This window comes from Rhinatrema bivittatum, chromosome 3 (assembly GCF_901001135.1).
Source record: "Rhinatrema bivittatum chromosome 3, aRhiBiv1.1, whole genome shotgun sequence".
NCBI lineage: Eukaryota > Metazoa > Chordata > Amphibia > Gymnophiona > Rhinatrematidae > Rhinatrema > Rhinatrema bivittatum.
The window spans coordinates 535,664,954-535,691,014 of NC_042617.1; the positions used below are offsets into that span (position 1 = coordinate 535,664,954).

The 26,061-nt window shown below is 39.0% G+C and overlaps 1 protein-coding gene across 3 annotated transcripts in view; it reads right to left on the reverse strand.

Annotated features, from left to right (window-relative positions):
- NRBP1 (nuclear receptor binding protein 1) overlaps positions 1-26,061 on the reverse strand; it is a 276,204-nt gene that overhangs the window by 249,210 nt on the left and 933 nt on the right. For all 3 annotated transcript variants that reach the window (XM_029596342.1, XM_029596341.1, XM_029596344.1), the window contains exon 2: positions 24,319-24,560. In XM_029596342.1, the coding sequence (XP_029452202.1) occupies positions 24,319-24,528 (210 nt within the window). In that variant the 5' untranslated portion in view covers positions 24,529-24,560. The remainder of the gene's footprint in view (positions 1-24,318; positions 24,561-26,061) is intronic.

The following is a 26,061-nucleotide window of genomic DNA, read 5'->3' on the forward strand; positions in this document are numbered from 1 at the left end:
GCAAGTTCCTTTCCCATATGTTCCTGAGTCTAAGTTTCTAGATTTGAAAATGTTTTCCCTTTTATATGAAAAACCTTACTTTTAGACAAAGTTGGGGCTTGAGAAAGGTGTTATGCCATGAACAAACACAAGCTAGTAGCCAAGGTACATGTTCACTTATCTCTCAGCTCTGATGTCTATTTTCAGCCTTATCATACAAATTGCTTTTGCTAATTAAACCAAAGTCAGACCTTAAATAGGATTTGAAGCTCAGCTTGCATTCTGGAGTTTGATCCACTAGAATAGTAATGAAACACAAAATTCCACTTAGCTATTTATTAGTTGGATTAACTTGTTTGTTCATTCCAGAAAGCTTGGCCTTTGAGACAATACCATAACCTCTTTAAGAAAACTGTTGGCCACAGGGATCCATTCATAATCTTAACATAAGAATTACCATACAGGGTGATACAGAGATCCATCAAGCCCAATATCCCATTTTCCACAGTGGCAATTCAGGTCACAAGTACCTGGCAAAATCCCATGCTGAAAATGACCAGGGATATAGTGGGTTTCCCCAAGTCTACTTGATTAACAGTTTATGGATGACTTCTCCAAGAACTTGTTCAAACTTTTTTTTAAACCCAGCTACATTAACTACCTTAAACATATCCTCCAATGAATTGCAGAGCTTAAGAACATGCTTTACTGGGTCAGATCAAGGGCCCATCAAGCCCAGCATCCTGTTTCCAACAGTGGCCAATCCAGGCCACAAGAACCTGGCAAGTACCCAAAAACTAAGTCTATTCCATGTTACCGTTGCTAGTAATAGTGGTGGTTATTATCTAAGTCAACTTAATTAATAGCAGATTATGGACTTCTCCAAGAACTTATCCGATCCTTTTTTTTTTTTTTTTTTTTAAACAGCTATACTAACTGCACTAACCACATCCTCTGGCAACAAATGCCAGAGTTTAATTGTGCGTTGAGTGAAAAAATTCTCCAATTTGTTTTAAATTTTCCACTACCCACTTCATATCATAGAATGTCCCCTAATTTTTATATTAAAAAAAAAAAAAAGAAGAAGTAAACAGTCACATTTACTCATTCTATTCCACTCATGATTTTAAAGACCTAGCACTCACCCCCCTTACCTCCACCACCATCTCCTTTCCAAGCTGAACAACCCTATCCCTCTTTAGCCTTTCCAGCCCCTTTATTTTGGTCACTCTTCTCTATACCTTTTCCATTTAAACTGTATCTTTGAGATACGGCAACCAGAAATACACAGTGCTTTGGTTGCAGTCACACCATGGAGCGATACAAAGGCATTATGACATTTTATTTTATTCTATTCCTTTCCTAATTATTCCTAACACTGTTTGCTTTTGACTGCTCCTGCACACTGAGCAGAGGATTTCAAAGTATTTCCACGAAGATGTCCAGATTCCTTTCCTGGATAGTAACCCCTAATATGGAACTTAATATTGTGTAACTACAGCGTGGGTTACTTTTCTCTATGTGCACCACAATAAATTTCATCTGCCATTTGGATGCCTAGTCTCAAGGTCCTCCTGCAATTTCTCTTAATCTGCTTGTGGTTTAACAGCACGGAATAATTTTGATCACCTCACTCATACCCTTATAGATCATTTATTAATATTAAAAAGCACCGGCCCCAGCACAGATCCCCAAGGCACTCATCTGTTTACCTTGCGCCACTGAGAAGAGTGACCATTTAGTCCTACTTTTTTTTTTCCTATTTTTCAACCAGTTTACAATCCACATTAGGACATTGCCTCCTATCCCATCACCATTGTTTTCAAGAGTCTCATGAAGGATTTCATCAAACACCTTCTGAAAATCCAAATGCACCATATCCACATGGCTATTAATCTCTTCAAAAAAAAAATAAAATTAAAAAGAAAAAAAAAAAGTAAATTAGTGAAAGAAGATTTCCTTTGTATAAATCCATGCTGGCTGTGTTCCATTAAATCATATCTTTCTATATATTGTGATTTTTTTCTTTAGAATAGTTTATGATTTTTCCCTATACTGAAATAAGCTTACCAATCTATTCTATTCCTTTAAAATCATAAGAGGTCTAGAGCGGGTAGATGTGAATCGGTTATTTACTCTTTCAGATAGTAGAAAGACTAGGGGGCACTCCATGAAGTTAGCATGGGGCACATTTAAAACTAATCGGAGAAAGTTCTTTTTTACTCAACGCACAATTAAACTCGAATTTGTTGCCAGAGGATGTGATTAGTGCAGTTAGTGTAGCTGTGTTTAAAAAAGGATTGGATAAGTTCTTGGAGGAGAATTCCATTACCTGCTATTAATTGAGTTGACTTAGAAAATAGCCACTGCTATTACTAGCAACGGTAACATGGAATAGACTTTGTTTTTGGGTACTTGCCAGGTTCTTATGACCTGGATTGGCCACTGTTGGAAACAGGATGCTGGGCTTGATGGATCCTTGGTCTGACCCAGTATGGCATGTTCTTATGCTAGTTTCTCAGATCACCCTGGAGATATATATATATATATATATATATATATATATATATATATAAAGATAGCCATCACATTGGCCATCCTCTAATCTTCAGGTACAATAAATAGATAATTTTAACAATAGGTCTGCAATTTCTTTTTTGTTTTCAGAATTCTGGGGTATAAGCCATCTGGTTCAAGCAATTTGCTGATCTTTGGTTTGCCAACATGCCCTATTAAATTTTATTTAAACTGATTTCTAGCCCACACAAGCCAATGTAGTTGGCAGGTTGAAATAAAAAGTCAAAGTACAGAATTTGAATTTTACCACAAGATTAAGTGTGATGTGTTTCAGTCCTTCCGAATCACTGCCATTAAATACAGGTTCCAGCAGTTATCTCCCCAACCTCTTCAGAAGACACCAAGGCAAAGAATTAATTTAATCTTTCTTCTATGGCCTGGCCTTCCCTAAGTGCCCTTTTAAACCCTTCTATTATATACAGTCCAACCAACTCCCTCACAGGCTTCTTGCTTCAGATATAAAGGCATTATAAAAGGTTTTGCCTGTATGGCCAGCTTTACAAATTTATTTTGCCTGTCTTATCAGTGTTTTACATTAGCTTGCCAAGGCTTATGCTTCCACCCCCTCCCTATTTTCTTCAGTTGGATTCTTTTTCCAATTTTTGAAAAGTTCTTTTGGCTAAAGTAGTCTTTCACCTCATCTTTTAAATATGCTGGCAGTCATTTGGCCTTCCTTCCACCTTTTCTAATACATGGAATACATCTGTTCTGGGCTTTCAAAATGCTATTTTTGTCAAAATAATTTTTATTGGGATGAAACATGAACAGACACTGAGTCCCACACTATAGCAGGTACAACCAGTATATGGAACAACCAAAACAATGCAAAATGTTTAACACAAACTGTCAACATCAACATTTCCCTCATGTCTATCCCATCTTATTTTTCCATTTTCCCCACAGACCCAATCCCACCAACCATGTAAAGTCACATGTGGAGCTGAACCTTTTAGGTTTTTTTTCTTTTTTCCTCATTTTAAATCACTCCCCCCTTTTGAAAGTTTAATGCTAGACTTGTAGATTTACTTAGTGGCCTCCTTCCAGTCATTGTCACTTTACAGCCTAACAGCTTTTCCCCCTCACATTAAATCTGTATTTCACTAAGAATTAGGTCTAAAATGGTTCCCACTTGCTCCATGAAGCAATGATTTATTTCATCTTAAAAACAAAAGAACCCCACAAAAACAAACAAAACAAAATTCCCTAGCATGGCCTGATGTGACATTCACCAGTCAATACTGGGATAATTGAAATCTCCCATGATTACTGTGCTGCTAAGTTTACTAGCTTCCCTAATTTCTGTTAGAATTGCATCTGTCCATTTTGGCCAAGTGGACAGTAGTATAACCCCACCACTACACCCTTCCCCATCACACATGGAATTTTCCCCTATAAAGATTGGGCATTTACAGATAGTTATCCAGCTAACTTATTAAAAAGTATCTATCTTAGATGGTATATTCAGCTGCCTATCTCTGGATTCATACTTATCTAGCTAAGTAGCAATTTCTCTGCTAAGTTTAAACCTGCTATTGAGCAGATCCAACATAGCCTGATAACAACCAGCTAAGGCTCAATATCACCACTTAGCCAGATAACTTGTCATGCTAAGTAGTGTCGAGCCATTTCACCATCTCCCACCCCCAAGTTAGCCTGATAAGAACTTAGTTAAGTGTCCTAAACCACTAAGTGGCAAGCTGCTGAATATCCAGTGGCTGCCACTCCATTAAGTTAGTAAAAGTAGCACATTTAACACAAATCTGACAAAATTCTGAACTCAATGCACAATTAAGCTCTGAATTCATTGCAAAAGGATGTGGTTAAGGCACCTAGTGTAGCTGGGTTTCAAAAACGTTTGGAAATGTTCCTGGAGAAGTCCATAAACTGCTATCAATCAATAGGGAACAGCCACTGCTGGTTGCCAGCATTAGTAGCATGGGATCTATTTAACGTTTAGGTACTTGCCAGGTTATTGTGACTTGGACTGGCCACTGTTGGAGATAGGATCCTTGACCTGATAGACCCTTGGTCTGATCCAGTATGGCATCTTATGTTCTTAGCTGGTTAAGTCCCACTTAACTAGCCAAATTCCATTTCAATATCTGCAGGACGTTATGCCACCCCTAATAAAACACCATACCCCATAAGGTTGATATACCCTATCCTTGCAATATTTGTTCCCTGATACAGTAATGTCCCATTGGTTATCTTCCTTCCACCAGATCTCAGATGTCAATGTCTATCTTTTTATTCAGTGCTATACATTCTAACTCTCCCATCTTTATTAAGTTTCTGGTATTAAACATACCTTGAAATGTCTGTATGCTATTTGCATATATTACTTTCCTAGCAATTAATCGGGATAATTTGGAATCTTTTAACGCAATCTCTTTTCTTATAGGCACATAGGCTACTTTTGTTTTTATTGGAACCTCTCCAGTGGAGTGGTTCTCAACAGGTGTCTGGTGTGCCACAAGATCCTGTGTGGTGCAGGGCCAGCAGAAGGCTGCAGTCTCTTTATCAGTCCAGATGGGAATTGATTTCTTTTATATTGGGCCTTATGGGAACCTCCTCTCACTTCCTTCTCTTTTCTGGCACAGTGAGAGGCTGTTTCCTCCTTCACCCAGATCACAGCAAGACATTTCCAGCTCCTGCTGATCTGGGCCTCATGGGACAAACTATCTTCCCCTGCTGAGCCTGGGAGTGATGCTGCTGATCTCTTCACCCTGTGAGGGTGGGGGGGCTGCTATGCAGAAAGGGGTGGGAAACAGGAGCGTCAGAGTAGCTAGCAGGGAGGGAGATGGAATGAAGGGGGTGCAAGAGCCATATGTCAGTTTGAGGAATATGCATTTCTTCTATTTTGTACTTTGCTTAGTGTTAGGAGGATGTGTGTTTCTAGTTCTCCAGTTTTGCACTACATGCAGAGTGGCTTTTTGAGGTTTCCATTCCAGTTATTGTCTCCACATATGAAATTTGTGGTCTTTTATTCTGTATTTGGTGATGGTCAGATCTGTATGTGTGATTGAGGTGAGGTATTTTAGTAGTATGTAGGGATTTGTATCAGTCTTATTTGTTGCTTTCTTATACCCTCAATGGGACATGCACTGGTTGTGCACTACTGCCTTTTCATGGGTAGGGCTATTGCTGTTTGAGTTCTTGGAGTTAAGTGTTGCAGTGGTATGGAAGGTTTGCTACACATCTGCTGAGTTTGGTTTGTTCTTTTTTCATGTTTTGTATTTTACACTGCACCTGGTAGTAAGGGAGTTTGTGTTACTGAGATAGCACCAGAATAAGAATATCTTTTTTTACATGGCGAGTTGTATTTGAAATATCTTACTTCTACTCTGCTTTCAAGGTTGGGCGGGGGGGGGGGGGGGTGCAGGTTCCTGTGGATGCAGAGTACTGCTGCTGAGCAACTGTCAGCTTTCCACCATGTTCTAGTTTAAAAGCTGCTTTATCCAGGCCTGTTAATACATTTTTTAACTTTCTGCAAAATCTTTGCAGATTCATTTTTAATTGACTAATTTTGACAGTTAGGCAATGCAGGAAAATATCACCAGGTCTTTATGCAATGTTTGATAATCTGCCTATATTTGACACCAAATAGTCAGTAGGTACTTAAGAGTCAAATATCCAGGGAACTGAAGGGCTGGGAGTGCTACACCACCATAAATTTGATGGTTAAATGCCAGATTCTTTGTGGTTTTGATGTTCATTAGTGGACAAGTTCGGGAATGTATTCAAAAGGTGATACACTTGAAATTAAATATCCCCATGGACTGCTGGGTTCCAGTGGTTCAGAATGTTTTCAACCCCACCACCATTCCCATTGTTTTGTGACTGCTTTAACTGGAATGGATTTCTTTGCTATGTGAATGAGAAGCCTCTGCTGAGATTATAAGCCTCCTAAAATAATGCTATTACCCTCGATTGAGGTGGGAGAGGGGGTGGAGGTTATAGTGACAAACTGACAATTTAATGTCTAAGAGCATGAGGTGGCCATGAAATACAATCATTGAAGTACTGTAGTGTGGTCTGCACTAATCCTCAGTAGCATACCACTCCTGCTCCTGAATTTAACATTTTTTATACCACAAATAAAAGAATAAGTGAAAATGTTGCTTCAAGATGGCACTTAATAGCTCAATGTTCCAACACTTAACGGAAGAAGTCCTGTAAGATGCAAAATTTTGTGCTCAACCTGCTGAACAATATACAATTTATTGTTTTACTTTGCATGAAACTGGGAAATGTTTAGGGATGGAATGGATTTTCTAGCTAATTTACTCCCGGGAGCATTCTATAGGTTAGGTTCCATATTAGGTGCTACAACCCAAGAAAGATCTAGGCATCATAGTGGATAACACATTGAAATCGTCGGTTCAGTGTGCTGTGGCAGTCAAAAAAGCAAACAATATTGGAAATTACTAGAAAGGGAATGGTGAAAACGGAAAATGTCATAATGCCTCTGTATCTCTCCATGGTGAGACCGCACCTTGAATACTGTGTACAATTCTGGTCGCCGCATCTCAAAAAAGATAATTGCGATGGAGAAGGTACAGAGAAGGGCTACCAAAATAAGGGGAATGGAACAGCTCCCCTATGAGGAAAGACTAAAGAGGTTAGGACTTTTCAGCTTGGAGAAGAGATGGCTGAGGGGGGATATGATAGAGGTGTTTAAAATCATGAGAGGTCTAGAACGGGTAGACGTGAATCGGTTATTTACTCTTTCGGATAATAGAAAGACTAGGAGGCACTCCATGAACTTAGCGTGTGGCACATTTAAAACTAAACGAAGAATGTTCTTTCACTCAATGCACAATTAAACTCTGGAATTTGTTGCCAGAGGATGTGGTTAGTGCAGTTAGTATAGCTGTATTTAAAAAAAGGATTGGATAAGTTCTTGGAGGAGAAGTCCATTACCTGCTATTAAGTTGACTTAGAAAATAGCCACTGCTATTTCTAGCAACAGTAGCACAGGATAGACTTAGTTTTTGGGTACTTGCCAGGTTTGGCCACTGTTGGAAACAGGATGCTGGGCTTGATGGACCTTTGGTCTGACCCAGTATGGCATGTTCTTACTGTACTATTTGGGAAGTGACGGTGAGAAGCTAAGACTTCTAGGTTCAGGACTTACTTTCCTGCATAGTATAAAGTTAACAGCTGTGTCAGTGTGCAACTGTTTTGCTATTATGATAGTGGTATGGAAATTGTAATAACTATACACTTAAATGTAGTGGTCAGATTTTATTTCTAGCACTTTCAGTAAGTTATGAATCTCAAACATTTGTGCTGCAGAAGAACGCATATAATGCTACAGCAAGGCTTTTTCAGATATATATAGCACTGTATCAAGAACAGAGTTTTCCTAACATCATTTCTAGGGACACACCATTTACAGTATAAGTTCTCCTACCTCCAGGTACTGTGTAGTATTTCAGATTTAAAAATATTCCTAAATAGAAATATTGCATTATTTACAAGTTTATCTATTTTTTTTAATCTTTTAAGGCATTCCCCTGCATTCTTGATTTGTTAACTAGTCACAAATTACTTAAGCCACTGGATCCAACTGACCCATGAATAGTACTTTGCTTTACAAGTTTGTTGCTTTTTTGTGCTCTGCCTGACAGGCTCACTGTTGCTGGCACTACCAACATCTTGCTTCTGCCAGTGGCTATGGTACCCCACAATTTCAAGATTATAAAGTAAGATTATAAACCCCTCTACCCCCATGTTTGTGTGTGGATGTCACTTTCTCAGCATTGCACACAATGCACAAAATTGCTTTGCTGCCTTAGCTATTGGCAGGAGCAGCAGGTTGATGCTCTCATCACTCCCAAAAACCAACTACCCTGTATATGAACCAGTGTATACATCTTACTGGTGAAAGAGGATCAAAAAGAATACAATAACATTTTCACTAAGTGTGGTGGTCGACACCTGGAACAGCTTTCCAGCCGATGCGATAGGAAGGAGAACAGTGGCAGAATTTTAGCATATATGGGGCAGACAAAAAGGGACTATAGTGGCAGGGCGAAGCCCACAGCTCGAGTAAAATCTAAAGTGGTAGGTAGAAAGGAGCAATGGCACCCCAACTGATATCTAAGCAGTTTACAAATCAGAAATGCTTCCATGGACATTCTATTTAACTTTGTGCACGTCCATCTCTGCACTGCTTTAATGTTGTCATACTTTTTTTTGCAGTGAGGTAAAGTCATGGTTAATTTGTGATGTTTCATGGCAGAACTGTCTGTAGTATAAAAATTAAAAACCAAGGACACCAAGTGCTACAGTTGATGAATCTCATTTCCTCCTACTCCTTTGAGCTTCCAGTTCACTTGGAATCTGCTTTTTTGGGCAACAGTGCCAAGAGTCCCATTCACAAGTACCCAGAGTTTTCCCCCTACTTTTAATCAGGACTGTCCTTTTGGGTCAGGCAAATGGAGTATCTAGCCCAGCAACAATGACCAATTCAGGAAGCCTGGAGCACTGGCGAAGCAAAATATGAAATGTTTCATACTGCTTTGCCTGTGAATTAAGAGATTGAGAAACCAAAGTCTACCTGGCTATTTATTTTAAACTAGAACATGGGGGAAGCCAACAGTCACTCAGTAGCACATGTTTCAGAGAGGCATCTTCAAAAGATTAACACTGTAGAGGAGTTGGATCTTCTCTATCAGGATGCCCTAATAAAAGCAATAGTAGCATCGTGCCTATAAGAACCACCCAAATTAAAGATTCCAAATACCCGTCACGTGATAACCAGATTAATACCAACAAACTTTGAAGTGTCAGTATGCTAATGCCAGAAGTTTAAAGAGAAAGGAGAACTAGAATGTACAGCACTGAATGCAGAGGTAGACATGACTGGTATCTCAGACCTAGTGGAAGGACATCACTGGAACACTGCTGTAACAGGGTACAAATATCAATCTTGAGGGGAGAGGGATAGCAGAGAGTCCTGCAGGAGAAAAAAGGCACAGTAAAATCCTTAAGGCAGTGCTTCTCAACTCAGTCCTCAGGGCACATCTAGCCAGTCAGATGTTCAGAATATCCACAATGAAGGTGCATAAGATATTAGCATTCATTGCTTCCATTGTATGAAAATCTTCAAAAGGGAGACTATTTTACTAAAGAAAATAGAGAAAAAAAATGTACAGCTACAAAGGTTTACAGTTTACATCAGGCATGGTCATTGTTTAAAAATACCATTTTGGTAGCCCAGTCCACACAAAATTCCATGTATTGGGGGAAAACACAACTGCCAACATGTTTAAAAGGTGAGGTGAAAGGCTATTTCAGACAAAAGAACTTTTCAGTAGTTGGGAAAAAGGATCCATCTGAGAAAGGGAAAAAACAAGCACTGGCAGGTTAGATGTAAAACACTGAAAGACAGATTAAAAGAATTTGAAGAGCAGCTGGCCTTAGGAGCAAAAAGTCATACGAATATTTTAAAATACAACAGGAAGCCTGTGAGGGAGTCAGCTGGACCATCCAAGGATCAAGGAGTGCTCAGGGAAGATAAGACCATCGCAGAAAGACAATGAATTTTGCAATTCGATATTTATTGAAGAGGATGTTTGAGAGATCTGAAAATACTCATAAAAACAGAGAGAGAAGGCAAGTACTGTTCCTGACAAATCAACCATGAGGGGGGAAAAAAAAAAAAAACACACAAAAAAAAAAAAAAAAAAAAAAAGACTACTCCTCAAATGTTGACCCCCTCTTCAAATAATTTTTGATCGAGAATATATGTAAATATATAGAAAGCTGGTATAAAAGTATTCCAATCGCCACTTAGGCACGTTTATTTTTAATCAGTCCCTCCATTACCACCAATCTCCCAATAAGTGGATACTGATTTTTTTTCTTCATACAGCATGTCATTTTTATTTATATTTGCTTACATAAACAAACTGATTTTTTTTTTTAAATGTACTTATCTTCTCTCTCTTTAGTAAAGTCCATAGCTTATCTCACCAATTTTTAAAGGGTTTAAGTCCAAGTAATTCAGGATTTAAAGCCCAACACTCACTGGGTGCACTCAAACCACCCAACATTGCAATGTTTCCACAAATTATGTTGCCTGCATCAGGGGCTTCTTTGTGATAATTAGAAAGGCTCCTCGTGGCATCAATAGCATGCTCAGGAGGATTGGCTTATCTGTCAAAGAACTCAAACTAGTGTCATACTTTTTGGCCAAGTGTTTTGAAAGAGTTTTATGTATTTGCTGTAATATGTACAGCTTACTGGTGAGTTTTCCTCGGATCATGATGCTCTTAAGTATCACACCAAGAAGGATGTGTGCTTCAGTATTCTGATAATGCTCAGAGCTATTAATACTGATTTAAGTGCCATTTTCACCTCCTGAGTCCACATTCAATATTTTCAGAGAAACTGTTAATCATATAAACGGTGTCTCCATATTAAGGACTGTGTGGTACAAGACTCCAATGACAACAGTGATGGTATGTGGACTGCAATGGCCATAGCAGGTCATTTTTCCTGCCACGGTTGTGATATATCAATACTCTAGCCAAGGACCGATTTGAGAAGATCCAAGAACATATACCATATATGAACAAAGGACACGCACTGATTTTGATTCAAGTAATGCAGTATAATCTAATAGAGCGTCCTTGTCCTTTGCTTTACATTGGACAGACAAAGATCCATCCGTATTAGACTATGGGAGCACAGCAGCCAAATAAGTACATAGAAAAGCAATGCATCTATGAAGCATTGTCTGTCACATGGTCACTTTTGAAGTACTCACATGGACTATTCTTGAATCAGTTAAGATCCCAGAAAGAGGGGCGATATTTTGTCTACTTTGAACTTTAAGGAACTATGGATTTTTAGTCTTACTATTGAATACCTGTGAGGCATGAACAATGAGGTTGAATGGACTTCTATTATGATTGCTGGTTCTTTGGTACCTCCTTTTTGTGATTCCATTGGTCACTTATTTTAAAATAAGGACTGTGATTGATTTATTTCTATGGCAGCATCTTGTGACTGGTTTTATATTTTCTGAATAGATATAATCAAAGTTATGTCAGCCGATCTGGGAGACGGATGTTCTATAGATTATAGAATACTTACAATGGGAGCTTTATTTAGGAAGAAGCCAAACTATTTTGTATGTTTCTTTTTTTTTTTTAGAAATGATTCAATAGGTTGTTCATTTTTCACAATTCCGAATATTCTAGTGAATAGACGTTCCATTTGTTTGTTGGATGCAGCCTGACAAAGCACCAAAACCTAACATGTCGAATTGGCATCTACATTTTTAGTGTCATGGAATATATGAGCTAAGTGCAACCTATTTAAAGGCTTATATGCAATTTAAAAAAACAAAACAAAAAACACCAAGAGGAAAGTGATTCTCTTTAAGTTTCCAAATTCATGTGACCTATGATTAAAACTTTTGGAATGTCAGTATATTTGGTGGTTTTCATATATTTACCACTCTTAAGAGTCTTGTACACTCAAGTTATGATAATCACTAGATTTGTGGATTAAAGTTTCTTTGAAAAAGTTTGCACTTTCAGATACAATTTACCTGTGTGCTTTTTAATTATGCCGAAGTACCCATTGCCTGGTAACACTTATTACAAGGTCCATTTATATTTTTGGCAAAATATGCTCTTATATATTCTTCTAAAACGTGTAATTTCCTTCAAGTTCATGCATTCAGTGGTTTTTACAATATTTGAAGTCAAATGCTCAGTTGGTCTACCAATTTAAAGTTGTTTCCATTTATTTGGCTCAAACTAAAAAAACGTGTCCTCCACCGGATTCAACGCTGTCCTGTATCCAGATATAGTTGGTCTATCTTCATCAGAAGCCAAATATTCATCAGTGGAATCAGCCTTTAAGGCATGTTGCATTATAAGTGTGTCCTTACAAGATCCTCCCCTTCATGTGCAATTATAATTTACTGCCACCAGAATGGCAATCCTTCCCACAATGTAAAGGCTGTAATGCCAAGAGAGAGATGAGAAGCAAAGAGCTAACTTAGAGACCCAGTAGTCACATACAAGAAAGCCAAGAGTCGTCAATTTCTTACCAATATACTGTTGAGATTCATAACATACATTAACCATTTAGAAAAATTAAAATGTTTATAAAACACTCTAAGGAAGTGATGTATGCCTCACTGTACAAAGTTACTGCATAGAAGGGCTCTCATCTGAACCAGGGGTGGGCAAACCTTTTAAACTGGGGCCACATTGTCAACACTCATTTGTGAAGGGGTTTGCCCCCTGGAGCTCCTTCATCTGGGAGGGGAAGGATCTGCACTTCAACAGCAGCTCTGCCTTCTAGTGCAGACACCATATAAAGCAGGAAGAAAAAAAAGTGTTTTTTTTAAACATTTTTCAATACAAAATAATTTTTTGTATCGCTACAAAATATTTAATGTCATATTTCTATTATATACTTTCAATACTTTAATATTAATCTATAGCATTTATTCACTCGATGTTTAAGGCATTAATTTGTTACTTTTATGCGGTCCATGTAAAGGTTGTGCCTATTTCCTGTGGCCTTCCTCCTGTTCTTTGTAAACCGGTACGATGTGCAAATGGCTATCGGTATATAAAAATGTTAAAATAAGTATATATTGGATATGGTGCCCCTTTAAGAGAATGCAGCCACCCAATGTTCATACTGTATACCAGAGTAGGCAAGAAGCATACACCCCGAGACATCAAGATGAGCTCAAGCAGGAATAATCATTCAAGGCAGCAAGAGTGCAATACACCTGTAGCAAGTGTTTACATTCTGCACAGCAGGCATCTGAGCTTTCCTCTCAAGCATCTCTTGTCCAAGAACGTCCTAGCAGCTGTGTGCCCACCAGCCACTACGCACACATGCGTAGAAATAGTTATAGCTTGGTCAGGATGCTGAAGTTGAGGAGCAGGCAGATAGTACAGCAAACACTTAGAGGTAGGTAGGCTGGTTTTGGCCTGTGGACTGTAGTTTAGATCAGAAACGGGCAAACTAGAAACATAATATAAAAACTTGTTAAATGGAATTTATAATCATGCTTTATTCAAATTATATTTAGAGCATGTTACAGAGAATTAAAAAAAAAAAAGACAATTTAGGCAATTTATAGACAAAACATAAGACCACAACAAAAACATCAACCTGCTACACATCATAATCTCACCATTCCCTTGTAAATCCTGGTTGGAGGCATGGCAGGAAGAATGCAGGGCCATGTGAGCAGGCCTCATCCAGCTCAAAAGGTGCAGCCAAGAAGGACATGAAGCTAAGCTGTGACAATCAAAAGATCCAAGCTTTCAAGAGCTCAAAATGGATCTTGCCTTAGGAGAAGTCTTGAGGAGGATTATGGACTTGAAGGGAGATAAGGTAGACACTGGTGGCAGGACAGAAGTCGAACACCATATTGTAGAACAGGTGGAACTAATGGAATCCAAATCAGAAATCCTAGATAAGACACAGAGGACCTCAAGAACGGGTCAAGGAGAAACATTGACATAAGACGTCTACCTGAAACTATTAAGCATGTGGACCATCATGAAACAACTAACAGCATCAGCAAGGCCTTGTTGGGAATTGGAGAACAGGCTCAGGAAAGGGTGCCCATTAAATTGGAGAGGGCTCAGAGCATTAGGCTTACAGTGTAACAACTTACTACAGGATGTGGTCATGCCAGTTGGATTTCCCCTTAAAAGAATAGATAGTTGCAAAGGAAAAAAAGCTTGTAAACCTTTACATGGGAAGGTCACAAGCTTGATGTTTTATAATGGATTTATCTCCAATGATTAGGAGAAGGGAGATGGAGATCACAGCCAAACTGAAATCTGCTAATGTTAAATACATCAGTGGCTCTTCCCTTTAGGCTTGGCCTTTAATGCCAGCGGATCCAATTACACAGTCTGATATGTGGGGGGAGGCAGAAAGTGCCTTGGTCAAAGCAGGCTGGTCATCTGAACCTCAGAAAAGAGACAATGGAAGCAAAGAAGGCTGCAGCTGCTTCTGCCCTGTGGGATTTCTCCCCATGAAAGCAGATTGACCCTCTCCTACTGGACAGAGCTATGACTTGGTGGAAGAGCTGTGGACAAAGACATCTGCATTGAGATCACAATATGATGCAAGGTTTTTTGGGTTTTTTGGTATTAAGAATTAAACAGTGCAATGAGACATGGGGGCTGGTTGGCAGTTATGCATAAAAAAAAAATGACAGTTAAAATAGCAGCAAACCCCACCCCCATCCTTGAGAGTTCCCAGCATTGTATTTTATGTAACCAAAATGAACCCTAATTAGCTAGAATTATGTCCACTGCAACATAGTCCGAGGAGAGAAAAAAGTTTTGATTAAGAAAAAAATCATTCAAAACAAGACTCCTTACTTTAGCTGGAAATTGTAATGTGGATATGGATTGTCAAACACTTTTTCTTTAGATATATCTATCTTTATCATATTTTTCAAAGTGGCCATCTGATGAAGTGAATTCCTCCACTGTGTGAAAGAGGGCGGTTTCTCACTTAATCAATGTAAATTGCAAGCAAAAGTGGCTTCTGAATCAGTAATTTAGCAAATGTCTCAAAAAGGTAATGCCCGAGAATCTTTCAAACAGGAGAAGTTTAGGATCCCTAGGCAACATAATCCCTACAACTTTCTCCACATAACCAAGCACCTTCTCCCAAAAATACAATCTCTTTAACAGGCCAAAAATTGATGCCCCAAGTACTCAGTTTATATTTAACACATTGGTCAGAGATAGAAATTTGAGCTAGGTGGGCAAGTTTCTGAGAAAAGTATAACTTTATGAGAAATGTATACTGCGTTTCTCAGAGGGAAATTTGCTCATAACAGACCGAATCCTGGAACATTTAATATACTGAGAGTTAGGTCTACCCCTAATTCTTGCTTCCAAGAAATCAAAGCCATATGTTGGGGGGTCATCTCCAACAAGCGAAATACAAAAAGGAGATTTAGAAGATGCAGTCCACCATACAAACAGCTCTGAAAGGAACTGTTTTTATGCCACAACTCCCCCAATATTCACAAGTGAACATGGTACACAAGAAAACTATGCAGTCTAGCTTGAAATCTGCTGCACATCATGGAAAGATTTCACCCCTCCCTCCTCATTTAGCACCAGAAACCCTTTATCATCTCATGAGAAAACACCTGAATGAAATCCTGGAAGAAAACTGTAACCTTAAAGGGTATTTAGAAATCTCACTTCGTAACTGCAATTTCATATTTAGCTATTTTCAAGATTTTAATTGTAGTATAAGGGGACTCTCTCCATAGCCACGGGCTTGTACAAATCAGTACTTAGCAACCAGTCCCCCACGTTGGAGGTTACAAGCTATACTGTACCACTTCAAATCACACCAGACCTAGGCTGCCCACTTCCCTTGTAATCTGAACAAAGCTATCCTGAGTTTAGATCTTTTCCATAATGATTTTTGGAAAGCCTCCAACTTTATGATGACCCATTTAAAGGGTATGGTCTGAAAGTTATTTGGGGAGTATCATCTGAAAAAAAGGTTTCCTCTACCTGCCAGGGACAAGGGACATGATTTTTAAATTCAGCTATAGTCAACTTTCTTTTTTAAAGGCTGGACTTGGCTTAAGTGAGATACAGGATCTGTGGCTGGAGTGAAAATTTATTATTTATTATTTTACTTTTTGGTATCATAAGGCTAATAAGTATGAACTACAGGAAACTTGGTTGAGACACTGTTCCTCCTTAGGAAATTCTCTGCACAGGGAGGAGCCTGCAGGGATAATGATGATTCACCAAGGGGAGTAGAGGTGGGGCCTTCACTATGGATGATGGGAAGGAAGTGGAGGAAAGGACTAAGAATAGCATAGTTTAAGCCAGATTAATATTTGTCTATATGATGGCTAAACATGTTCTCATTTTAAATGTGGTCTAAACATTCCCATGAAGTATCAACTTTTGTTTAAAGAGACAAAGTTTAAAGACAAACATTCTCTTCATACGAGACACCCCCTGAGACATGGCGATAATGAAAGGTTGCTTTTTGATAGAAATTACGATCAGGTTTTTTTTTCAACTGTTTAAAAGCCAGAACACATGGGGTGGGCTGCATTATTCTGTTTAATATTAAAAAGGGAAGATATATATTTCTTAACATTGATATAGAGGGCGTGACTGACCTTGGGGAATCTGTACACCCCCGATGACTGTGGCAAGGTTCTACATGAGTCAATTCCCTTTTGCCCAGCAGGAGGATAATACTGGGGGGAGATTTTAATCCACCAAACAAATTAGATTTGGCACACAGGCACTTCTCAAAAGATACAGACTTAGGTTACATAATTTCCACGTAGATTGGGATGGATGGGTGGCAGACCTTACACCCTACAATGTAAAGACTATACACAGTTTTCTACATTCTTCTTATTCTAGGATAGACTTCATTTTGTTAGGGTCTTCTTTAATGGGCCCTGTTACTACAGGCAGAGTTAGAATCCCTAGTTCAGGCAGGCCATGCTCATATGTGGATCAAGTTGCAGGATCTTTTTACTCAGCCACCCAGGGTAAGGTTTTGAAAAGGAATATTGGGTAATACCTACAGCTTAATGGAGATGGCTCCATGTGTCAGAATTTGGTATGGGACACCTAAAAAGTGGTGTTGTGAGTCAAGATTATTGCCTGGGCTTCATCTAAAGAGGGTGAGTAACCCAGACTACTCAGCTTCAAGCAACCATCACATGTAATCGCCGAAGATACTAGGGCACTTTGAATAGGAGGAGAAGTTAAAGACAATCATTAGACTTGATTACCAAATGAAAATGGCACAACGAAAATACTGGAGTTTGAAAATAAGGCTTCAAAAAAATTAGTGTAAAAGTTGCAAAAAATAGAGGCACAGAGGCAAATTACACAAATATGGGATTAAGGGGGAACAATGCTGTTTTACCCTAAGGGATATTGGGGAGGTTTAAAGAGAGTTACCAGGATTTATATAAAATGAATGATTTTACAGAAGATAGGAAGGCATCAGTATCTACTGCCCCTTTGATTCCATAGCAGCAGATAAATTTGGACTCTTATGGAATGTGAGATTCACTTGGTGATTAAAAAAAAAATAAATTTAAAGTAGACAAATCCCCAGGGTTGGATGGCTATTCAGCATGCTTGTATAGATGCTTTGTTAATCAGCTGGTGAATCCCTTGATGACTTTTAATGATCTACTGCAGACAGAAGTTTTGGCCCATCCATGCAGGTAGCCCGAATAACAATTTTGCCAAAAGAGGGAGAAAGGGCTATAAGACAATTCGGTCTGTTTCACTTATAAATATCCATGTTAAAACCCTGGCTAAAGTTCTAGCGGATAGGTTAGTTGGGGTGATGCATGACCCGATTTATTCAGATCGGTTAGGATTTATCCCAGGGAACCACACTTCAGGTAACATCAGGAGAGTGTTTGATTTGGGCAGCACAGAAAGGTAAAGTTCCCACTTTGTTGCTAGCTATAGACACTGAGTTTTTGATCAGGTGCATGGGTCTTATGTTTAAGCTTTTAAGTAAAGTGAGTTTAGGGAAACATTTTCACATGGATGAAACAGCTGTACTCTGAGCCCACTGCTTGCATGAAACTTAATTGAAAGTTTTCAGGGTCCTTTGCTATAGGCAGGAGACCTCCCTCTCACCTTTGCTTTAGCGATGGAACCCTTTGTAGTTCAGATCAGGAACAAATGTTGATATTAAGGGCATTCAGGTAGGGCAAAGACACTTTAAAATCTCACTCTTTGCACATCTTTGCTGACCTGCTTCTCTCTTCTCATTTTGCTAAATGAGATTTGTATTTATGGTCAGGTGGAAGGTTTTAAATCAGAAATTTTAAAAATTACTGTTCCCCAAAATATGGTAGCAACACTAAAGCAATTTTTCCTTTTGATGGGCTTCAGAAGAGCTGAATTTAGGAGTAACTGGTCTAATAGCAGCTGGGATTTTTAGGAACTTGAAGGCATGGGAGAATCTGCTAGTCTTTCATTTTTATAGCAGCTATCCTACCCAGCCATGAATGCTCTACCAAGGCTTTGCTATCCATTTCAAAAACTATGCCCTTAGCAATTCCAAAGGGAATGCTTAATATGGTACAGAAAAGTATACTGCACTTCATTTCTAACATTGTTCTTTTTTTTGGTCACCCCTAAGGTTGAGATGTATTACAAAACTTCCCAACTAGGACAGTGGCAGAATGGCAGAGCCACCAAATTTAAGCAGTGCATGCAAATAGAGCAGATATTTATTTATTTAAAATATTTCTATACCGGCCTTCATGAATGGGATTCATATCAGGCCGGTTTACATGAAACAAGGGAAAACCAAGTAACTATAAATAAGAAAGGTCGAAACAATCAAAGTTACAATAAAACAGGGGTATTAAAACTTGGGAGCTAGAGTAGCTAGGAATAAGTGAAGTAGGAGTAGGAGCGATAGAAATTAACTAGATAATTATCATATAATATGGTATGAAATTGGTAGATATGGTATAATATGAAATTGGTATAATATGGTAGATATGGCATTGGCAGATTATCCCTGGGTTCACAAATATAGTGAGGGAGCCCAAGGTTCCTCTGAATCTTTTTATAATACATGGGATTCCATGAGAGGGAATTATCTCCCCCTGGCTCCCATTAGAAATGAGGATTTTCCTCCAGTGAAGAGCAGAGGTATTTATAAAGGTGGAGGGAGAAAGGGCTACATGCTTTCTTCCAATTTGTGGAGAAGTAGGGATGCTTAGAATTTGCAACTTTAATAGAAAAATATGGCTTAAGCAGTTTTGCATTTCGTCAGGAGAGGCACTATTTAGAACGGTGTCGGGGGAATATTACAGAGTGCTTGCGCTCCCTTTAAAAATGTCCACAAAAATCAAAACAAGGGTGTCTAAGGGGCTTATACCTAAAGTCTATAAAATATTACCTGGCCTGGAGGGGAAAGATTGGCCTGGGAATGGGATTGGGGCTCAGTTTTGGAGAAAGATTGAGAAAAGATAATCTGGAATGGCCAAGCTTTCCTATTTCAGCCCACTTAACTGAGAATGCCTATAAAAACGGCAGGTGTTACCTTGTACCGAATAGTTTACATAAATGGTACGATACAGTACCAAATATGTCCTGGTGGGGGTGCGGAGAAGTGAGGGACAAGACATTTGATGGAACTGCCTAGAGATAAGTTTTTAATTGCAAACCAAAACTATTTGGGACATAAGAGTTTAAGTGGACTAGCATCCAAAGTTTTTTCTACTCCATGCTTTGGTAGAGGAGCCCCTACATATTAAAAAGGTTAAACAAATTCTTCTTCGTTCGGTTTAACATGTTGTTTGTTCTTAATGAAAATGTACCGAAGAATTTTTGAATGCAGTTGTTCTCTACTACGGTTACATATGCTATTGTTAGCTATCACTTATGCTATATCATGGTGGTAGCCTGTTTGCTTGTATATTACATATTGTTGTATGTTGTGATCTGCAAATAATAAAAACAGATTAAATATTAAAAAAAAAAGGTTAAACAAATTCTAATTGCTGCCAGCTGTGAAATAGCACATTAAAAAAGAGGACTCTCTCCTAGCTCTCTGGACTGGTATAGGAGGATGTGGAGGATAAATAATATGCAAAGACTCAGCACTATCTGCTAAAATAGTCTTAGAATAGTATCAATTTATTTGGGATAAGCGCTCCTGGATTGGTTAAAAAAAAGTGGAGGAGCAGAGGATAAAGTGATCTCTTTTGTCCATGAAGTAGCCTGAAGTAACCTAAAGAAAAACAATGAAATTGAGAGATGTGGATTTGGATCTATTGACTATGGATTGTGGTGATTTATACATATGGTTCTTTTATATTTATATCCGTTTACATTTTGAAACTGTCTTTTTTGGACTTTTGCTTAAAATTGAAGATTGTTTGTTAAACCAAAATTCATACAGGATGTAAGTTGACTTAAAAATAAATAATTCTTTTGATACAAGTCTGTAGAAGAGAGAAGGCAGGGACAGGAGATATCAACATAACCCTAGCTCCAATAGGGTTTAAGATACTAGTTGTAAAGCTGGACACAGCTTTTACTGCTTTTCAGTATACCCTGTAAAAGATTTACATCCAACACTTTTCTTTTCAATAGTAGTAGCCTGTTAACCCAAGAAGCCAATCAGAAAAACCCATTTCAAGTCTTAAAAAGTATCACGTTATCAATGTACTAGCACAGGGAAGGCTTGCATTAACCTTGACTTCCAGAGCAATCTAATGTATCCATTTTAGCTCAAGTTATGTTGCAGCACAAGCTATTGTTACAGTTCAAAATGCCTCAGGTTTAAAACCCCAAAATTAAACTTACACAAATGATTAGCCCTCAGCATTTCCTTTCCTTGTTCCAAGCACCAGTCTACATGCAGATAGCCCCCTCTGCATCAACCTAATTCCCAGTTCTGAAAGTTAGCCCACGGGCTCTCAACCCTTAAATCCCAAAACCTGGTCAGAGGTAGGTATATGGATGTGTTTCTGGGAGACAAGGCTGCTTGCATATTGCTGCAGTGTTCTTGGCAGACCACAGAAGGAACAACCTGCTTGTATCTGTCTCTATTTATAGCTCCTTTGTCACTTTTCCACTGTTTGGCTTCCACAATAAAGCATTTGGAATGAAAGAGCTTAATACAGACTGGAAGAACAGCCGAGTGACAGCAGGTTGTAGGACAATAGTTAACCCCTTCATTGCAGCATGCACATCCATAAAAAAAAAAAAAAAAAAAAAAAAGATCACCTCTGGTGGGACTCGAGCCAGCCAGAGAAAGATGATTCGGTGCCCAAAGGCACATACCTGAACCACTGTGCCAGTAAGAGACCAGTGACTTCACCAGTTGGCAACTAGAGTGGGCTCAACAGGATACTGTGAGCAGGGAAGTTTCAGGAGCTCACACAGCCTTTAATACAGATCCCTGCATAGCAGCCATGAAGGGAAAGATTGGGTTTCTATATCCCATCCTCAATGAAGAAACTTTGCACCAGAGATTACAGCACATTAGTAATAAACCCTATGCAATGAAACATTACATAAGACAGCAGAAAGACAAAACTGGCAAAGGCTACCCAAGTAAAGCAATTAAATCTACAGATAAGTCAAAAATATTCAGAGTAGTTACAACAGGCAGCTTGTGAAGAACCACAGAAGGACCTTCTGAGACTAAAGTACTGGGCATCTAAGTGGCAGATGAAATTAAAAGTGGACAGGTGCACAGCGAGGCACACAGGGAAAAATAGCTCTAGGTTTAGATTACACAGTGCTGGGTTGCATACAAGTAACAACCACCCAGAAAAAGGATCTTGAAGGATCTTGGACAGTGCATTGAAATCCTTAGCTCAGTGTGTGGTCATGGCAGCTAAGAAAGCAAAATAAATGGTAAGAATTATTCTCCATTCCTGTCTGAATAAACCACCACATCTTAAAGCTTCTGTATAGATCAATGGTGTGGCCGTACCTTGAGTATTGTGTGCAATTCTGGTGACCCCCCCATCACAAACAGAATATAGCAGAATTAGAAAAATGTACAGAGGACATCAAAAGCAGTTAAGGGTTGGAATGGTTCCCTTATGAAGAAAAGCTAAACAAGTTAGTAGTCTTCTCCAAGCTGAAGGGCCCTATTGAGGAAAGAATATATGACTGACTTACAAAATGTACATGTGGGGTGGAACATATAAATAAGGAACAGTTATTAACCCTTTGAAACAATATCAGAACTACAGGACATTCCTTGACACCAGCAAGGGGCATATTTAAATAAACTGGAGAAAGTTTTCACCAACTAGCTGTATAATTCATTGCCAGAGAATGTCAAAGCAGCTAGCATAACTGGGTTTAAAGAGGGTGTGGACAAGTTCCTGGAAGAAAAGCCCATAAAATTGTTACTTACCATATGACTCAAGGAGACACACCACTTGTCAAAGGGATTGAGCATCAAGAAATGTATCTGCTTTTAAGAATTGGCCAATGTCAGACACAAGATGCTGGACTCAATGGACATTTGAGGAATGGAGTAGCTAGTAGCCTAGTGGTTAGACCAATGGGCTAAGAACCACAGAAGCCAGGATTCAAATCCCACTGCTGCTCCTTGTGACCTAGGGAATGTCACTTCACCTTCCATTGTACAAATGGAAACTGAGGGCCTCATTTACTAACCATTACCAAAAGCACAAAATGGGAGAAAATCCTTAGTAAAAATCTAGCCTTAGATTCTAAGCCTCCTTGAGATAGGGAAATATCTACAATACCTGAACCGCTGCTTTGAAAAATGCAGAATATAGATCAAAAACAAAAGTTGGTCTGACCCAACATAGCACTTTGTTCCACTTTTGTTAGACAAGCATATAAAACACCCATACGTTACCAAATACTAGTTTTCCTCACCTGATCCATCATACCTTTCCTTACTATTGCCCTCCATAATCAGAACATTCACATTCTCCTTGTCACCTAGTAATATGGTAAAGAATCTCAACTACTCTAGTTGAGATCTATTATGATTTACAAACAAATTGAAGGAATAATATTCAAACAAGTTGTAGATAAATTTAATCCAATAAAATTAACACATTTATGAGTTGTTTTCAAGGGCAGATCAACCAAGTGGCGTAACAGCAATCAAGATTTCCATCCTATTATTCCAAAATCAGAAGTTTCCAAATTGTCTTTAAAAAAAAAAAAAGTGTCCTCAGTGACAGTACTAGCATATGTGCTAGACAGAATTCACCCTGTTTGTACTTCCTGCTTTTCTTAAGCTATATCAACACCTGCACAGCAGACACAGGTCCTAAGAACCACAGAAGCATCCCCCCAAAAAATCTGAGAGAGGGTAAAACTACAGGCCAACATGTTCAATTCATCTTAAGTTGAGTGTACACTGCATTAGGAAAGAAAATGTTACGTAGCATGTGCACAATAAGTTTAAGAGCATGCAAAATGTTTCAGAGAAGTGTCTTATAACTCAAGTCAGACCAATACAGCAGAGAAAACTTAAGGGTTCCATAGACCTCCAAATTAATGCTACAACCACACTTAAGCAGGTGAGAGGAGGGGAGAGTACAGGTCTGACAATGCTTCTTAGTAGTTACAAACAAAAGCAGCTGTAGCAGGAGCTCTAAAAGGAAGCAAATCCTCTCAAAGTTAGGTTGACTGCATTCCCTCCTATATGTAGGTCAAAAACCAAATAGCAAAGACCTTTATATGTAGTCTCCCCTACAAATTACTGTAGAAAGACGTGAAAAGACAGAACAAGAAGAGGTAGGCACAGCAGCAACAGCACTGGCCTAAAGAAAAAGCAACATGAAAGACATCAAGTACCAGCAAAAAACAGGGGTGGGAAGAGGAGGCAAGATTAAGACCCTGAGAATGGCTACCAATGAAACCTTGTTAAGGAGAACAAGTTAAATCATCCCCCCCGAATCATGACCCAGATGTATTCCAATAAACCACCTCAAATGCCACTTACATCAAATCTTAGGAAACACCAATCAGTATCCACTGGAATCAGATTTTTAGATGTGTCATTGCTATTAAACCAGGCCAATACTACTGCTCTACTAGATAAAATACTTTAAATGTAATCAACTCACAGCTTTTGCACACAGTCAGAGTTCTCTGCAAGGCACCACAGAAGCAAACAAAATGACCACCATTATCTCCTTGCAAAGGCAACACTATTCAAAAGTGGCAGGCTCCTGTCTTCTTGATCACTAACCTCTTCACGCCTTTTCTGCCAGCGTCCACAGGGAGACTCCTCCAAGATTTCAGATTCATCTTCGCTCTCCTCTTCTTCCTCCTCCTGAGGTGGTGCTGCAGCTGCTGCTGTCACTGGTGGTGACATGGAGGTTACAGCTGACAGTGACATGGACTCCAGTTTAGGGTCTGAGCCAGTACTGGGGGCTGTCTTTCCCTCTCCTTCAGACATTTTGCCCCTGTTAGAAGGAGGGGTCTCAGCACCTAAAACACCAATGAATAACTAGTCAGATGACTAGGCAATTTTATTATGCAACATTATGGGTGGGGGGGCAGTAAAGTTGGTAAGATCATATAGAAAGGCCATACAAGGATTTAGAAACAAGCAAAATCAAGCTGCACAGGCTAAACCAGCTCAAGTTTAGGTATAGAAAAGGGGACGACAAGGCCTGGGATAGCCTATCAGCACTAAATTTAAACATAGTGGAATACAAATAGAGAACAGTGGAAGTGTTAGAGGTAGTGAAAGACATGCAATGAGGAGAACTGGGTAGACAGGATAAGCCAATTTGTCATTATCTGCTCTCATCTATTATAGTAAAGATAATTTCACAGAGGAAACCAATGCATCAGGAAACCTGGGTTTGAGTCTTGAGTCCAATCTCTACACCTCATGACAGCAATAGTTGGTGATACTGTAAAAGGTAGAATTCCCTGCACCCAGAGAGTCCCAGCCATCACACAACTGTCAGAAGATGCTCATATATTAAGCTCCAGAGAGAGTCAGTTTGTGGCCCTTCTATGAGGATTCTCCCTATGGCTGGACTAGATAGGGAGAAAGAACCATGGTAACTGTCAAGACACTGTTGCCCTACTGGAAGACAGTTCAATTTGAACTGGACACCCAAAAGCACAAAAAAATCAGCAGGGGAAAAAATCCCCACACACCTCTGACATAAGTATATGAAAATAAAGTGGGCATATTCTTAATTGCTTAATACAAAGGAGTGAAAGGCTGCATGAACAACAAGACAAAGAATGTGTAGAACACTTGGAAGAAGTCTGAATATCATGAACAAGGGTCTTTGTTCAGTCTAAGCACCATGTTAGCTTGTTACAAAGTTGCACCACAATATAGCAGCATTAACTAAAAACTATGCATTAGCAACAAGGAATGAACACCTTGGAACAAAAAACAATGAGGATCTGTTCTATTTTATAAGCAGTGTTAAATAATGAAAACTGCTGGATTAACAGCATCAGAAACTAAAATACTTTGTTTATGCACAGAATAAAACAGTGCAGGTTACCCCAATCCTGGACCTCAGGTCTTGTTCTAGCAAAGATGATTTTAAGTCTTAGGGGAGAACTCAGTCCCCATGTCCCTTCGATCCTTGGCCATCCTATTGATTGAGGCAAGAAGGACTTTGCTTACCAGAAAAATTCAACAAGTATCACAATACACCATTTTCTAGACATTTCTAACAAAAGGAAAAAAATACTCCAGATTATTTCAACAGCTACCTAGACTACTAAATCTGTACCTGCTGCACGAGAGACCTGGGATCAGAATCATCCAGATCCTAAGAAGGGCTGTTCTACAGAGATATAACAGGCCGGCACCTGAAGCATACAGACTTGCAAGAAGCCCTCAGCTAGCAAGAATTCTCTGTTTATCTAACAACCGTTAAAGAACTGGGGGAGAACGAAGGAGCAAAGAGCAAAATTGAAAATCGGAAAAGAACACCTAGAAGCCACATATTGA